General features: G+C 49.2%; 1 protein-coding gene across 1 annotated transcript; it reads right to left on the bottom strand.

The window, feature by feature from the left end:
* Nucleotides 1–1,976: 1,976 nt before the first annotated feature.
* LOC308163326 (histone H3.3A-like) lies at nt 1,977–14,253 on the bottom strand (the record flags this gene model as incomplete). Its single annotated transcript, XM_080537523.1, has 2 exons — nt 1,977–2,156; nt 14,014–14,253. The coding sequence occupies 2 exons, from the start codon at nt 14,251–14,253 to the stop codon at nt 1,977–1,979; spliced, it is 420 nt and encodes a 139-aa protein (XP_080393649.1).
* Between the last annotated feature and the right edge of the window lie 512 nt (nt 14,254–14,765).

The following is a 14,765-nucleotide window of genomic DNA, read 5'->3' as shown; positions in this document are numbered from 1 at the left end:
CTTACCTTACTTTTTTATTTTATTTTTTATTTTTATTTTATTTCCACATTTATTTTCAAGAGACTTAGGAAATGGGTATTAAAACATTCCTTTTCTCTATTACCTAACAAAAGTGTGCACAACAATAAGTTGCGTACATTGAAGTGTGAAAAAAAACCTTTACCCAATGAAATAGAACAGCAAACAGTGTACATTGAACTATGAAAAAAATCTTTACCCAATGAAACAGCCAAAACATGAAGTGTATAAATTGTGTAAATTTGATTACAATAAAATGTAGCTGCTCACTCAGACTGATGACAAGATGAGTGATTATGGAAAACCTTTGGTGAGCCACCGCATAATAATAATAAACTGTAGTCCAGGGGGCCATTCCACTAAAGGTGGATCAGTATAGCTGCGATATAAATAAATGCGGCGCTCAGGCAACTCGAGATTGGAATTCAAGCCTCAGGTGATTCCTCGAACGAGGATCAGCCTTGTGTCATCTGTGTTCACAGAAGACAGGCTTACAAATCTTCGATATGGGCGCGTGCACGCAGACATACGCAGCCCCGAAGAGTCGATCTGTCGAAATGAAGATACTCCACTCTGCAGGGGTACTACATTTGCGCAGCATTCCGAATTATTGATTTTTATGAAGACGGAAAAATAAGATGTAAAATAGTGCAATACTGCTGCAATTAACAAGGCGAGGGAAATGGTTTGGCAAGAAATTGCTGACCGATTAAATGCGTAGGTCATACTAGCCCCAGTTATTGTTATATGTTCATATTTTAATAAATGAATATTACTACTGTGGTGATATCCGCAGCAGGCTACAAACCGTCATATCGCCACAATGGCCTAGTGGTATCGACCGCTGCCATAGGATTTACTCGTCATTTTATATCGGTGGTTCGTTTAATGTTTGGAGCCACTTCAGTTGTGATTTTTCTCGAATTGCTCAAGATCCTCAGCGTCAAGCTTCTCTATTTTCTTGTCTATGGAGGTGGAAAAGTGTAAACAGTTAGTGTGAACCCTGTCTTTTGGATGCATCAATGTCAAATCTTGAGTGCTCAATCTAGACAAAGAAACAAACATACTGAAATGTTTTTCGATTCTGTTGAGAATGTTCATGCTGTGTTTGCTGTCAACCATATTGACTGCAAGCCCCCTCTTGCCAAAACGTCCTGTGCGACCAATCCGGTGAAGGTATGTCTCATTGTCATGATTTTAATCAGATGGTATGGGAAGCGGCTGCCACGGATCTGGTGGTTCTTGTCATATGGACACTGAAGGAGTTTGTTTGGGTCACTGGCATCTTTTATTTCAGTGTCTTCGAAGTGTTGCAGCTCCTCAATTGTAGCAGTGGTCTTCGTGGGAGTGCAAGTTGATCCCAATGTGAAGGCCATGCTTCTACTGCGTCACTCTCAGCTCCAGGTCCATGCATCCACGTGGCAAACGTTGAAATAAATTGAGTCAATGCGTTAGCGAACTCTGCCGTTTTTGCTTTATACTGTACCATACATCCAGGGTTCGAGTTATGTGGGAGCCAATGGGAGCTCTCTAGACCAGGTTAACACAAAGATCTAATCCTTGAGTTCAGTTGAAAAAAAACTATCTGTAAAAACAGATTAAAAGGCGTTACAGGTTGATTAGGCCTCCAACCCTTCAAGAACTTAGAGGTGCACCTCAGCACTGTCCAGGTCTTTGCTATTCACAGATCTCCTGTCCTCACAGTTCAGGATGTGGTGTGATAGCTCATGTTTGGGCATCAGGTGGCGGGCATTGAAAGGGCAGGTTTTCAATTTATTGGCCAGTTCTGGGTGATTCTTACTGCACTTGATCAGATGGTATGGGAAGCGGCTGCCACGGATCTGGTGGTTCTTGTCATATGGACACTGAAGGAGTTTGTTTGGGTCACTGGCATCTTTTATTTCAGTGTCTTCGAAGCATTGCAGCTCCTCAATTGTAGCAGTGGGGGGAGACGGCGTCTAAGCACGCTCCCCGCGGATGCGGCGTGCCAGCTGGATGTCTTTTGGCATGATGGTGACACGCTTGGCATGGATGGCGCACAGGTTGGTGTCCTCAAACAGACCCACCAGGTAGGCCTCGCTGGCCTCCTGCAGGGCTCCGATGGCAGCGCTCTGGAAACGCAAGTCAGTCTTGAAGTCCTGAGCAATTTCTCTGGCACTGAGCTTGCTCAGAAACTCCGCCTCCGCTGCAGACAGACCGTTGGGTCGGTCTGTGGTGATTTTCGCAATGGCGGCGTTAAATACGGCGATGTTATTCGCCGCCGCCGCCGCCTGCGCACCGAGCTCATCAGAGCTTTCTGATTCTGACACCGGCACCAACCACTCAGCTGGGTGAGGGCGGCGTGATGTCAGGGCCGGCTGAGCGGGCGGGACCATCCCTACTTGGGGAGGTGCCTGCCCAGAACGCCGCTCTGGGGCCTGTCCGGACGCATCATCGGCAGAGCTATTCGAGTCGGATAGCATCCCCGAGATAGCGCCCGCCAGGGGAACGCTCTCCTTGAACCAGGCCATCCCCTTTCGCCTTTCCGCGACGGAAAGGAGGTGGAAGGGGAGGCAGCTGGGGGAGGCGACCAACGCCGCCTCGGCATGTTCGGGGCCGAGGCAGACGTGGCAGAAGTCGTGCTTGTCCTCCGCTGCTAGGAAATCGCAGCGGCAGGTGTCCCGGAGGAACTTCTTCGTGGTCGCCGGCGGACGATCCATCGCTGAAAGGAAAAGTCTAAAAAAAAAAAATTGACACTTTTTTGCCGATCAGCAACACTGGATGAACTTTATTCAGTGGCTGGAGAGGTAACCAGGCTAGATGTTTGTACTTCTGCTGTAGTGCACCGACAGGATGGGTGTGCTCTGCCAGACCCAGCTGCTCGGCGGAGAATGCACTCTGGATTATCCGGCTCGAAGGACCATGTCTGGCTCAGTGGTCATCCTGGAAGTAGAAGTCCTCCTCCTCACTGTCGTCAGAAGCAGCCTCCTTATCAGAGAACATCTTCCACACAACAAATGAATCATCTTCCTCACCCGCAACGCATCTGCTCATCGCCCGCTTCAATGATGGAGTTGGTATATAAATCGTGGCAGACCTGGCTTGTTTAGGAACTTTGCTTTGGCCTTTCTTCAATCTTTTATGAAGTCGGTAGAGATAGGTGTCATTGTTTCCGTCCATGGGGCCCATCATCCCAGGGGTGATGTGGAGGCACTTAGGGGTCTTCTTGGCTGAGAAGCCTGAGGTCTTCTCTGGGTCGGTCTGTGGTGATTTTCACAATGGCGGCGTTAAATACGGAGATGTTATTCGCCGCCGCCGCCGCCTGCGCACCGAGCTCATCAGAGCTTTCTGATTCTGACACCGGCACCAACCACTCAGCTGGGTGACGGCGGCGTGATGTCAGGGCCGGCTGAGCGGGCGGGACCATCCCTACTTGGGGAGGTGCCTGCCCAGAACGCCGCTCTGGGGCCTGTCCGGACGCATCATCGGCAGAGCTATTCGAGTCGGATAGCATCCCCGAGATAGCGCCCGCCAGGGGAACGCTCTCCTTGAACCAGGCCATCCCCTTTCGCCTTTCCGCGACGGAAAGGAGGTGGAAGGGGAGGCAGCTGGGGGAGGCGACCAACGCCGCCTCGGCATGTTCGGGGCCGAGGCAGACGTGGCAGAAGTCGTGCTTGTCCTCCGCTGCTAGGAAATCGCAGCGGCAGGTGTCCCGGAGGAACTTCTTCGTGGTCGGCGGCGGACGATCCATCGCTGAAGGGAAAAGTCTAAAAAAAAAAATTTGACACTTTTTTGCCGATCAGCAACACTGGATGAACTTTATTCAGTGGCTGGAGAGGTAACCAGGCTAGATGTTTGTACTTCTGCTGTAGTGCACCGACAGGATGGGTGTGCTCTGCCAGACCCAGCTGCTCGGCGGAGAATGCACTCTGGATTATCCGGCTCGAAGGACCATGTCTGGCTCAGTGGTCATCCTGGAAGTAGAAGTCCTCCTCCTCACTGTCGTCAGAAGCAGCCTCCTTATCAGAGAACATCTTCCACACAACAAATGAATCATCTTCCTCACCCGCAACGCATCTGCTCATCGCCCGCTTCAATGATGGAGTTGGTATATAAATCGTGGCAGACCGGGCTTGTTTAGGAACTTTGCTTTGGCCTTTCTTCAATCTTTTATGAAGTCGGTAGAGATAGGTGTCATTGTTTCCGTCCATGGGGCCCATCATCCCAGGGGTGATGTGGAGGCACTTAGGGGTCTTCTTGGCTGAGAAGCCTGGGTCGGTCTGTGGTGATTTTCGCAATGGCGGCGTTAAATACGGCGATGTTATTCGCCGCCGCCGCCTGCGCACCGAGCTCATCAGAGCTTTCTGATTCTGACACCGGCACCAACCACTCAGCTGGGTGAGGGCGGCGTGATGTCAGGGCCGGCTGAGCGGGCGGGACCATCCCTACTTGGGGAGGTGCCTGCCCAGAACGCCGCTCTGGGGCCTGTCCGGACGCATCATCGGCAGAGCTATTCGAGTCGGATAGCATCCCCGAGATAGCGCCCGCCAGGGGAACGCTCTCCTTGAACCAGGCCATCCCCTTTCGCCTTTCCGCGACGGAAAGGAGGTGGAAGGGGAGGCAGCTGGGGGAGGCGACCAACGCCGCCTCGGCATGTTCGGGGCCGAGGCAGACGTGGCAGAAGTCGTGCTTGTCCTCCGCTGCTAGGAAATCGCAGCGGCAGGTGTCCCGGAGGAACTTCTTCGTGGTCGGCGGCGGACGATCCATCGCTGAAGGGAAAAGTCTAAAAAAAAAAAAATGACACTTTTTTGCCGATCAGCAACACTGGATGAACTTTATTCAGTGGCTGGAGAGGTAACCAGGCTAGATGTTTGTACTTCTGCTGTAGTGCACCGACAGGATGGGTGTGCTCTGCCAGACCCAGCTGCTCGGCGGAGAATGCACTCTGGATTATCCGGCTCGAAGGACCATGTCTGGCTCAGTGGTCATCCTGGAAGTAGAAGTCCTCCTCCTCACTGTCGTCAGAAGCAGCCTCCTTATCAGAGAACATCTTCCACACAACAAATGAATCATCTTCCTCACCCGCAACGCATCTGCTCATCGCCCGCTTCAATGATGGAGTTGGTATATAAATCGTGGCAGACCGGGCTTGTTTAGGAACTTTGCTTTGGCCTTTCTTCAATCTTTTATGAAGTCGGTAGAGATAGGTGTCATTGTTTCCGTCCATGGGGCCCATCATCCCAGGGGTGATGTGGAGGCACTTAGGGGTCTTCTTGGCTGAGAAGCCTGAGGTCTTCTCTGGGTCGGTCTGTGGTGATTTTCGCAATGGCGGCGTTAAATACGGCGATGTTATTCGCCGCCGCCGCCGCCTGCGCACCGAGCTCATCAGAGCTTTCTGATTCTGACACCGGCACCAACCACTCAGCTGGGTGAGGGCGGCGTGATGTCAGGGCCGGCTGAGCGGGCGGGACCATCCCTACTTGGGGAGGTGCCTGCCCAGAACGCCGCTCTGGGGCCTGTCCGGACGCATCATCGGCAGAGCTATTCGAGTCGGATAGCATCCCCGAGATAGCGCCCGCCAGGGGAACGCTCTCCTTGAACCAGGCCATCCCCTTTCGCCTTTCCGCGACGGAAAGGAGGTGGAAGGGGAGGCAGCTGGGGGAGGCGACCAACGCCGCCTCGGCATGTTCGGGGCCGAGGCAGACGTGGCAGAAGTCGTGCTTGTCCTCCGCTGCTAGGAAATCGCAGCGGCAGGTGTCCCGGAGGAACTTCTTCGTGGTCGGCGGCGGACGATCCATCGCTGAAGGGAAAAGTCTAAAAAAAAAAAATTGACACTTTTTTGCCGATCAGCAACACTGGATGAACTTTATTCAGTGGCTGGAGAGGTAACCAGGCTAGATGTTTGTACTTCTGCTGTAGTGCACCGACAGGATGGGTGTGCTCTGCCAGACCCAGCTGCTCGGCGGAGAATGCACTCTGGATTATCCGGCTCGAAGGACCATGTCTGGCTCAGTGGTCATCCTGGAAGTAGAAGTCCTCCTCCTCACTGTCGTCAGAAGCAGCCTCCTTATCAGAGAACATCTTCCACACAACAAATGAATCATCTTCCTCACCCGCAACGCATCTGCTCATCGCCCGCTTCAATGATGGAGTTGGTATATAAATCGTGGCAGACCGGGCTTGTTTAGGAACTTTGCTTTGGCCTTTCTTCAATCTTTTATGAAGTCGGTAGAGATAGGTGTCATTGTTTCCGTCCATGGGGCCCATCATCCCAGGGGTGATGTGGAGGCACTTAGGGGTCTTCTTGGCTGAGAAGCCTGAGGTCTTCTCTGGGTCGGTCTGTGGTGATTTTCGCAATGGCGGCGTTAAATACGGCGATGTTATTCGCCGCCGCCGCCGCCTGCGCACCGAGCTCATCAGAGCTTTCTGATTCTGACACCGGCACCAACCACTCAGCTGGGTGAGGGCGGCGTGATGTCAGGGCCGGCTGAGCGGGCGGGACCATCCCTACTTGGGGAGGTGCCTGCCCAGAACGCCGCTCTGGGGCCTGTCCGGACGCATCATCGGCAGAGCTATTCGAGTCGGATAGCATCCCCGAGATAGCGCCCGCCAGGGGAACGCTCTCCTTGAACCAGGCCATCCCCTTTCGCCTTTCCGCGACGGAAAGGAGGTGGAAGGGGAGGCAGCTGGGGGAGGCGACCAACGCCGCCTCGGCATGTTCGGGGCCGAGGCAGACGTGGCAGAAGTCGTGCTTGTCCTCCGCTGCTAGGAAATCGCAGCGGCAGGTGTCCCGGAGGAACTTCTTCGTGGTCGGCGGCGGACGATCCATCGCTGAAGGGAAAAGTCTAAAAAAAAAAAATTGACACTTTTTTGCCGATCAGCAACACTGGATGAACTTTATTCAGTGGCTGGAGAGGTAACCAGGCTAGATGTTTGTACTTCTGCTGTAGTGCACCGACAGGATGGGTGTGCTCTGCCAGACCCAGCTGCTCGGCGGAGAATGCACTCTGGATTATCCGGCTCGAAGGACCATGTCTGGCTCAGTGGTCATCCTGGAAGTAGAAGTCCTCCTCCTCACTGTCGTCAGAAGCAGCCTCCTTATCAGAGAACATCTTCCACACAACAAATGAATCATCTTCCTCACCCGCAACGCATCTGCTCATCGCCCGCTTCAATGATGGAGTTGGTATATAAATCGTGGCAGACCGGGCTTGTTTAGGAACTTTGCTTTGGCCTTTCTTCAATCTTTTATGAAGTCGGTAGAGATAGGTGTCATTGTTTCCGTCCATGGGGCCCATCATCCCAGGGGTGATGTGGAGGCACTTAGGGGTCTTCTTGGCTGAGAAGCCTGAGGTCTTCCTGGGTGCTTCCTGGGTGCTTCGTGGGTCTTCCTGGCCCTGAAGCTCAGCTCTGCGTGGTTCAGGCTGCTTTTCCCAGGCAGCAGGTCTGGTGTGGGGCTGCCGTGGTCCTTCGAGCCGGATGAAGGTCTCTCTGGGTCTCTTGTTTGTCTCTGGGACAAACCGACAGGATGGGTGTGCTCTGCCAGACCCAGCTGCTCGGCGGAGAATGCACTCTGGATCTTGTACCTCTTCTTTGGCTCAGCAACGGGGGATATGGTGAAGGATACGGCCGCCCCGTGAAGCACCTGCAGCTCCTGTCTGACTGTGCGGAGGACCAAATCTTCTGGCTTGCCTTTCAGGCCTAACTTCTGTGCTGCGGCCTGGAGAAGGATGGTCCTCTCTGATCCGTCGTCTAAGATAGCATATGCTTCCAATGACCTGTTTCCATTTCTTATGATGACCTTACTGATCTTCAGGAGCACTTTACAGTTGGATACTGGGCGTTCGACATACAGGACTTGGCTAGGTGTGTTCACGAGACAGATATCCGTTGCTGGCACTTCATCCTCTGCTCTCTCGTTCACTTCATGCAGTACAATCAGGTGTCTTCTGTTGCAAGTCTTGCATGGGGTCTTCAGTGTGCACTTAGCTTAACTTAGCTTAGCACGTACCTCCGTGTACGCTCACTGGTGGGCATGTTAGAACAGCTGGGGGAGAGAGGCCGTGTAGAGCTGCATTGTGGTTCCCACGTCCACAGATTGCTGGGTAAGCTACCTCATGACCTCACTGCCAGCTTCAAGAGGTTCATCCACCCCCTGAGAGTAACCATCCCCACGCTCATTGACTTTGCTGAGTGGCTAGAGTATGAACTCGAAGTGCAGGAAGAAATCGTTCAGCTGCTTGAAGTTGGTACAATTGTTCAGAAAGTGGCTGGTGTTGTCGCAGTATGGACAATAGGCTTTCCCTTTCTCCACGTTGCTTTGGTGGCTGGCTGAAGGCTCCGATGCAGGCGCTGTGGGGGGACTTGTCGCTGCAGTCTCATTTGTACCCAGGAGAATGGTGGTGGTCTTGCTGTATTGTGTTGAGTCCCTCTGGTTCTCCCTCCTCCGGTTGGATGACTCGTCCCTCTCGTAGCTGACACACTGAACGAAAAAACCGCTGAAAAGTGTCCTCCGCTGCTTGGAAGTCGCAGCGGCAGGCGTCCCGGAGGAACTTCTCCAAAGGCGGCGGACGATCCATATCTTGAAGGGAAAAGTCTGGCGGGTTCTCCAGTCTTAGTAGTCGTCCTTCTCAGTCTTCAGATATAAACCCGTGCTGAACTTTTTGGGAGAATGATGGAGCGAAGTACGCCCCTTTATATAGCACCCCAGGCGGGCGCAGGCATTGAAAAATTCATTCATTGGCTACTTTAGGTAGCGGGTAAACCAATAGGAGCAGAGCTCCCCTATGGGGCGGAGCTCCACAATATAGAACCAGTCTACGGGTTGTCTGCTTCAGAGCGCTGTGTTTATGACAGAAAGAAGAGGGGGTGGGCAGTGGGAGATGTTGGAGGAGGCGGGCTAGTCTGCCCACCCAATCAGAAGTTAGAAACGGTACCGGTATTTTCTGTGATATTTTTCTAATTGGTGAAGACTATAAATAGGGTCCCCCAATGTTGGGCATTGTTTCTCAGCCCCCCCGAAAAAATTAATATTGGGAGAAAGTATTTGTAAAAAAAATAAAGATAATAATAATTCTCATTAAGATTTTTTTCTCATAATTTTTGATAGGGTGGGCACGACTCATGTCAGGAGACGCAGCAGACAGCCCATTGCTAGAACCGGCCCTACTGCAACATACTGTACTGTATGTTTCATGCTCCATTTTAGAGTGTGTTTGTGTGTACCAGCTAGCCAAACAAGTGTTAGCTTGTTAGCTAGCTAGCTTTGTTAGAGATATAATAGATTATAGAAAAGGTAAATGCTTTTGTAATGAACGGTAATGTTGTGCGGAATCAAAAAATAATGATAAATTCATTGACTTGTAGATTTGCTGTAGAATAATACTGTGGATTGAAATTATTTCACTAGCCTACTTCTTACAGTACAAGTACAGTACACTGAGAGTCTATGGAAAACCTACACTATAGAAGTGTCCACACCTCTGACCTGAAATTGTCCTTGTATAAGCAATTATATATATATTTTTTTTTCCAGTTAATTCTTAAGTCTTTATTATCAAAATGTATTTCTTAAAACATTTACAAGAATTACTTTTTTTCAAAAAAAAATCTCTTTTTAAAATGGTGCTGTGTCAGGTAACAGCATAATATATTCAAATACAGAAAACAGTATGAAGAAGAAACAGTACAGACATTCACCCTAATGTGTTCAAGAGAAAAAGAAACGTCTGACGAGTGACAAGTAACATAACACAGGAAGTACAAGAAAAGTAAATGCACAACTAATCTCAAATAAGAAGTAAATACAGTAGTGAGTTTCCAGGCTGTGCGCCTATCGGTGGGAGGGAGGTGTGAACATCATGAGGTCGCTGGGACAGACCGACTGCCTTATCCTATCGTTCTCTGGGGTGAACAGCAACATTTCCGACTCAACTGGCTTTGGGGTCCATTGTGTGAACATTGGTGCCTCACTGTGAAAGACTGTGACGGGAAAGGCTGTGGGAGTCATGACTTCCTCCAGAGTCGATTCTCCAGGCTTCGCTACGGGACTATCCATTTGCACGTCGGTTTCCATGGGTGACAAAGACTCTGTAGCAGCAGCCGCTTGTGGCGACAGGCTGTACCTTGCTGCAGGTTGAAGGTAGCGCTCGAAGTCCAACCCTGGAACATCCTCCGTGACTGAGGTGTCAGGGGTTACACTCATGGGGACATCTGCATCAGCATGAACGCCATCAGTGCCAGAGACATGTAAATAGTCCTGCTTTGGTAATGATCGGTAAAATTTGGTAATGATCCCGATTTGGTAATGAAACCCCATTGTTCTCCCTGGATGATTGGCAGTACCAGAACAAATTAATTAAAATTAAGCCCTACAGGGCCAGAGGTCAGCCCAGGACCAGGGGTCCCCAGTCTACAGAGGTCCTGAGGACCAGGGGACCCCAGCCTACAGAGGTCCTGAGGACCAGGGGGACCAGGGGTCCCCAGCCTACAGAGGTCCTGAGGACCAGGGGACCCCAGCCTACAGAGGTCCTGAGGACCAGGGGTCCCCAGCATACAGAGGTCCTTAGGACCAGGGGACCCCAGCCTACAGAGGTCCTTAGGACCAGGGGTCCCCAGCCTACAGATCAGCCGTGTGTGTGTGTGCGCGTGTGCATGCGCAGGGGTGATGAGTGAGCTGCGTAATCTCATGACCCATGTTGCTGACCAGGGGCCAGGCACTTACGGAAGGCAGTGGCAGCACCCATCTTACCTTACTTGTTTATTTTATTTTTTATTTTTATTTTATTTCCACATTTATTTTCAAGAGACTTAGGAAATGGGTATTAAAACATTCCTTTTCTCTATTACCTAACAAAAGTGTGCACAACAATAAGTTGCGTACATTGAAGTGTGAAAAAAAACCTTTACCCAATGAAATAGAACAACAAACAGTGTACATTGAACTATGAAAAAAATCTTTACCCAATGAAACAGCCAAAACATGAAGTGTATAAATTGTGTAAATTGGATTACAATAAAATGTAGCTGCTCACTCAGACTGATGACAAGATGAGTGATTATGGAAAACCTTTGGTGAGCCACCGCATAATAATAATAAACTGTAGTCCAGGGGGCCATTCCACTAAAGGTGGATCAGTATAGCTGCGATATAAATAAATGCGGCGCTCAGGCAACTCGAGATTGGAATTCAAGCCTCAGGTGATTCCTCGAACGAGGATCAGCCTTGTGTCATCTGTGTTCACAGAAGACAGGCTTACAAATCTTCGATATGGGCGCGTGCACGCAGACATACGCAGCCCCGAAGAGTCGATCTGTCGAAATGAAGATACTCCACTCTGCAGGGGTACTACATTTGCGCAGCATTCCGAATTATTGATTTTTATGAAGACGGAAAAATAAGATGTAAAATAGTGCAATACTGCCGCAATTAACAAGGCGAGGGAAATGGTTTGGCAAGAAATTGCTGACCGATTAAATGCGTAGGTCATACTAGCCCCAGTTATTGTTATATGTTCATATTTTAATAAATGAATATTACTACTGTGGTGATATCCGCAGCAGGCTACAAACCGTCATATCGCCACAATGGCCTAGTGGTATCGACCGCTGCCATAGGATTTACTCGTCATTTTATATCGGTGGTTCGTTTAATGTTTGGAGCCACTTCAGTTGTGATTTTTCTCGAATTGCTCAAGATCCTCAGCGTCAAGCTTCTCTATTTTCTTGTCTATGGAGGTGGAAAAGTGTAAACAGTTAGTGTGAACCCTGTCTTTTGGATGCATCAATGTCAAATCTTGAGTGCTCAATCTAGACAAAGAAACAAACATACTGAAATGTTTTTCGATTCTGTTGAGAATGTTCATGCTGTGTTTGCTGTCAACCATATTGACTGCAAGCCCCCTCTTGCCAAAACGTCCTGTGCGACCAATCCGGTGAAGGTATGTCTCATTGTCATGATTTTAATCAGATGGTATGGGAAGCGGCTGCCACGGATCTGGTGGTTCTTGTCATATGGACACTGAAGGAGTTTGTTTGGGTCACTGGCATCTTTTATTTCAGTGTCTTCGAAGTGTTGCAGCTCCTCAATTGTAGCAGTGGTCTTCGTGGGAGTGCAAGTTGATCCCAATGTGAAGGCCATGCTTCTACTGCGTCACTCTCAGCTCCAGGTCTATGCATCCACGTGGCAAACGTTGAAATAAATTGAGTCAGTGCGTTAGCGAACTCTGCCGTTTTTGCTTTATACTGTACCATACATCCAGGGTTCGAGTTATGTGGGAGCCAATGGGAGCTCTCTAGACCAGGTTAACACAAAGATCTAATCCTTGAGTTCAGTTGAAAAAAAACTATCTGTAAAAACAGATTAAAAGGCGTTACAGGTTGATTAGGCCTCCAACCCTTCAAGAACTTAGAGGTGCACCTCAGCACTGTCCAGGTCTTCGCTATTCACAGATCTCCTGTCCTCACAGTTCAGGATGTGGTGTGATAGCTCATGTTTGGGCATCAGGTGGCGGGCATTGAAAGGGCAGGTTTTCAATTTATTGGCCAGTTCTGGGTGATTCTTACTGCACTTGATCAGATGGTATGGGAAGCGGCTGCCACGGATCTGGTGGTTCTTGTCATATGGACACTGAAGGAGTTTGTTTGGGTCACTGGCATCTTTTATTTCAGTGTCTTCGAAGCGTTGCAGCTCCTCAATTGTAGCAGTGGGGGGAGACGGCGTCTAAGCACGCTCCCCGCGGATGCGGCGTGCCAGCTGGATGTCTTTTGGCATGATGGTCACCAGTGTTGGGCAATATTACTTAGTAGAGTAATATATTAGTTATTACATATTACTCCTTAGGAAAGTAATATCCTTATATTACTTATTACTTGGAATCAAGAGTAATAATATTACTTTACTTTTATATTACATATTACTTTCCCCCTTTCCACCCGCAAAAATATGTACAACAACACAATGGTTTAGCCAGCTCCTTTTCTTGAACTGAATCCAATTTATTGGAATAATAAACTGAATAAGTGCAAACGGAATAAGTGCAAACACTTATCTACAATTTAGACTCCATCTTCACGTATTCTTTGTCAAGCCACAGAGAAAACTATTTTCTCTGTGGCAGCTCAACACCGGATCTCACAGGTATTTTTCGTATGATCTTTCTAAACGAGGGCGAGTCGACTGTGGATAACGGTAACATCTCCTCTACTACATACTCAGCGACAAGGTTTTTCAGATCGTCTCCACTAAATGCGGCATCTTTCTTGAAATCCAGTTTCTGTTGTTTTGCTGGCGTGGCCTCCGTGTTATCGGCAGGGGCTTTCGCAACCAGTTTAACTTTGTCGTGGGCCTTTTCCAGGTGCTTCAACAGGTTGGATGTAGTATTTTTCGCGGAAGACAGTAGTTTTCTTCCCGCACAAAGTTTGCAACGGAGATTAATATTGTTGTCATCCTTGACAGACACAAAGTCAAAATAGTGTCGATACTTCCAGCCGTGGAAAGTAAAACGCTGTTTATCATCATCCGCCATGGTTTGATTTGTATTGAGAAACGCCGCCACGCTGTCAGTTGTCAACACACTAGGCTACGTCATAAATGTGTGCAGGCTGCGGCACGTTCTAAAAGGAACAGATCTATAAGCTACTATGCACCTCAGCGCAGTGTGCTGATAGCTTGTATATCTGTTCTATCTTTGCACGCAACAACCCCGGTACTATACATGAATTATACGTTTAACAGCCATTGTAACGGGTAACGAGGCCCTAATTTGGCGGAGTAACGAGGTATAATATTACTTTTTCGCAGAGTAGTCTCGTTATATTACTCGTTACTGGGTAAAGTAATAATATTACAGTAATATATTACTTAGTAACTCGTTACTGCCCAACACTGATGGTGACACGCTTGGCATGGATGGCGCACAGGTTGGTGTCCTCAAACAGACCCACCAGGTAGGCCTCGCTGGCCTCCTGCATGGCTCCGATGGCAGCGCTCTGGAAACGCAAGTCGGTCTTGAAGTCCTGAGCAATTTCTCTGACCAGGCGCTGGAAGGGCAGCTTGCGGATCAGCAGCTCAGTGGACTTCTGGTACCGACGGATCTCTCTCAGGGCCACGGTACCAGGCCTGTAACGATGGGGCTTCTTGACTCCACCGGTGGAGGGGGCGCTCTTACGAGCAGCCTTGGTGGCCAGCTGTTTACGTGGAGCCTTTCCTCCAGTGGACTTACTTGGGTCAGATTCTGTCTGCTTGGTACGAGCCATTGCAACGAGTTATCACCCTGAAATCTAAAATGCTTTGCATATTCAGGCTTGGCTAACATCTAATTTCGTATAATGTTCAAATAATTAAATACATCCTTAAAGTGACTGATGTCCAAAAGCACAAATTTGAGGTACCTTTGTCCAACTGCATAAATAGATGCATTCAACGATGAGTGTTTAATGTTTGGAGCCACTTCAGTTGTGATTTTTCTCGAATTGCTCAAGATCCTCAGCGTCAAGCTTCTCTATTTTCTTGTCTATGGAGGGGGAAAAGTGTAAACAGTTAGTGTGAACCCTGTCTTTTGGATGCATCAATGTCAAATCTTGAGTGCTCAATCTAGACAAAGAAACAAACATACTGAAATGTTTTTCGATTCTGTTGAGAATGTTCATGCTGTGTTTGCTGTCAACCATATTGACTGCAAGCCCCCTCTTGCCAAAACGTCCTGTGCGACCAATCCGGTGAAGGTATGTCTCATTGTCATGATTTTAATCAGATGGTATGGGAAGCG

The sequence above is a fragment of the Nansenia antarctica genome, assembly GCF_963989245.1.
Source record: "Nansenia antarctica genome assembly, chromosome: 8".
In the NCBI taxonomy this organism is placed as follows: Eukaryota; Metazoa; Chordata; class Actinopteri; order Argentiniformes; family Microstomatidae; genus Nansenia; species Nansenia antarctica.
The sequence above is the reverse complement of the archived record's forward strand: the minus strand, read 5'-3'. Positions and strand labels throughout refer to the sequence as shown.